This window comes from Colobus angolensis, unplaced genomic scaffold (assembly GCF_000951035.1).
Source record: "Colobus angolensis palliatus isolate OR3802 unplaced genomic scaffold, Cang.pa_1.0 Scaffold107, whole genome shotgun sequence".
NCBI classification, from domain to species: domain Eukaryota; kingdom Metazoa; phylum Chordata; class Mammalia; order Primates; family Cercopithecidae; genus Colobus; species Colobus angolensis.
The window spans coordinates 1,222,007-1,223,222 of NW_012111697.1; the positions used below are offsets into that span (position 1 = coordinate 1,222,007).

Here is a 1,216-nt window from a genome sequence, read left to right on the forward strand (position 1 = left end):
TTAGCCAGGATGGTCTCGATCTCCTGACCTCATGATCCACCCATCTCGGCCTCCCAAAGTGCTGGGATTACAGGCTTGAGCCACCGCGCCTGGCCTGTTGTTTTTTTAGAACGGGACCTCACTCTGTTGCCCAGGCTAAAGTGCAGTGGTACAATCATGGCTCACTGAAGCTTCTACCTCCTGGGCTCAGGTGACCCTCCTGCCTTGGCTTCCCAAAGGGCAGGTTACAGGTGTGAGCCACCACACCCAGCTTGTTTTTGTTGTTCTTTCAAAATTATTTTCTCCAGGTTTTCATTAAAATTTGATATTTCTTCAGGGCCATAATGACTGGGTGATGGATGTTGCCATTAGCAACAACAAGAAATGGATCCTGTCTGCTTCCAAGGTAAAAGTGGCCAAGCTTACAATATCGATCACATTCGTCAGAATCGGTGATAGCGGAAGAGTTATTGACAAGTATAAAATTCCTGGGTGGGTTCGGTGAGCTGTACCTGGCCGGGCCATAGTGTTCACGGAGCTGCCTGGGAATGTGGAGAGCATGTCCTTCCATCCGCAAATGCAAGGAGTTTCCAGGTATTTCTGTGTCTGCACTGTTGACATTTGAACTTTGTTGGAAAAAGTGTCTGACTGGATCGGTGAGCAGTGGAGCCAATGGGGGGCTTGAAGGGAAAGCATTAGCTAATGGATAAGCCTTGGAGACCACCCAGCTACTTGGGAGGCTGAAGTGGGAGGGTGGCCTGAGCCTGGGAGGTCGAGGCTGTAGTGAGTCGTGATGGCATCACTGCACTCCAGCCTGGGCCAAACAATGAGACCCTGTCTAAAAAAAAAAAGTTGGGTGTGGTGGCCGCTCATGTCTGTAATCCCAGCACTTTGGGAGGCCAAGGTAGGCAGATAGCTTGAGCTCAGGAGTTTGAGACCAGCCTAGGCAATGTGGTGAAACCCTGTCTCTACAAAAAATTAGCCAGGCATAGTGATGTGAGCCCAGAGTCTCAGTTACTCCAGGCCCAGCTACTTGGGAGGCTGAGATGGGAGGAATGCTTCAGCTTAGGAGGCTGAGGCTGCAGTGAGCTGTGACCATGCCATTATACTCTAGCCTGGGTGACAGAATGAGACCCTGGGAAGAAAGAAAGAAGAAGGAAGGAAGGAAGGCAGGAAGGAAGGAAGGAAAAGAAAGAAAGAGAGAGAGAGAGAGAGAGAGAGAGAGAGAGAGAGAGAG

General features: G+C 50.2%; 1 protein-coding gene across 1 annotated transcript in view; it reads left to right on the plus strand.

Annotated features, from left to right (window-relative positions):
- WDR88 (WD repeat domain 88) overlaps nt 1–1,216 on the plus strand; it is a 46,520-nt gene that overhangs the window by 34,635 nt on the left and 10,669 nt on the right. Inside the window, exon 9 of the mRNA XM_011948832.1 lies at nt 317–385. Coding sequence (XP_011804222.1) covers nt 317–385 — 69 coding nt within the window. The remainder of the gene's footprint in view (nt 1–316; nt 386–1,216) is intronic.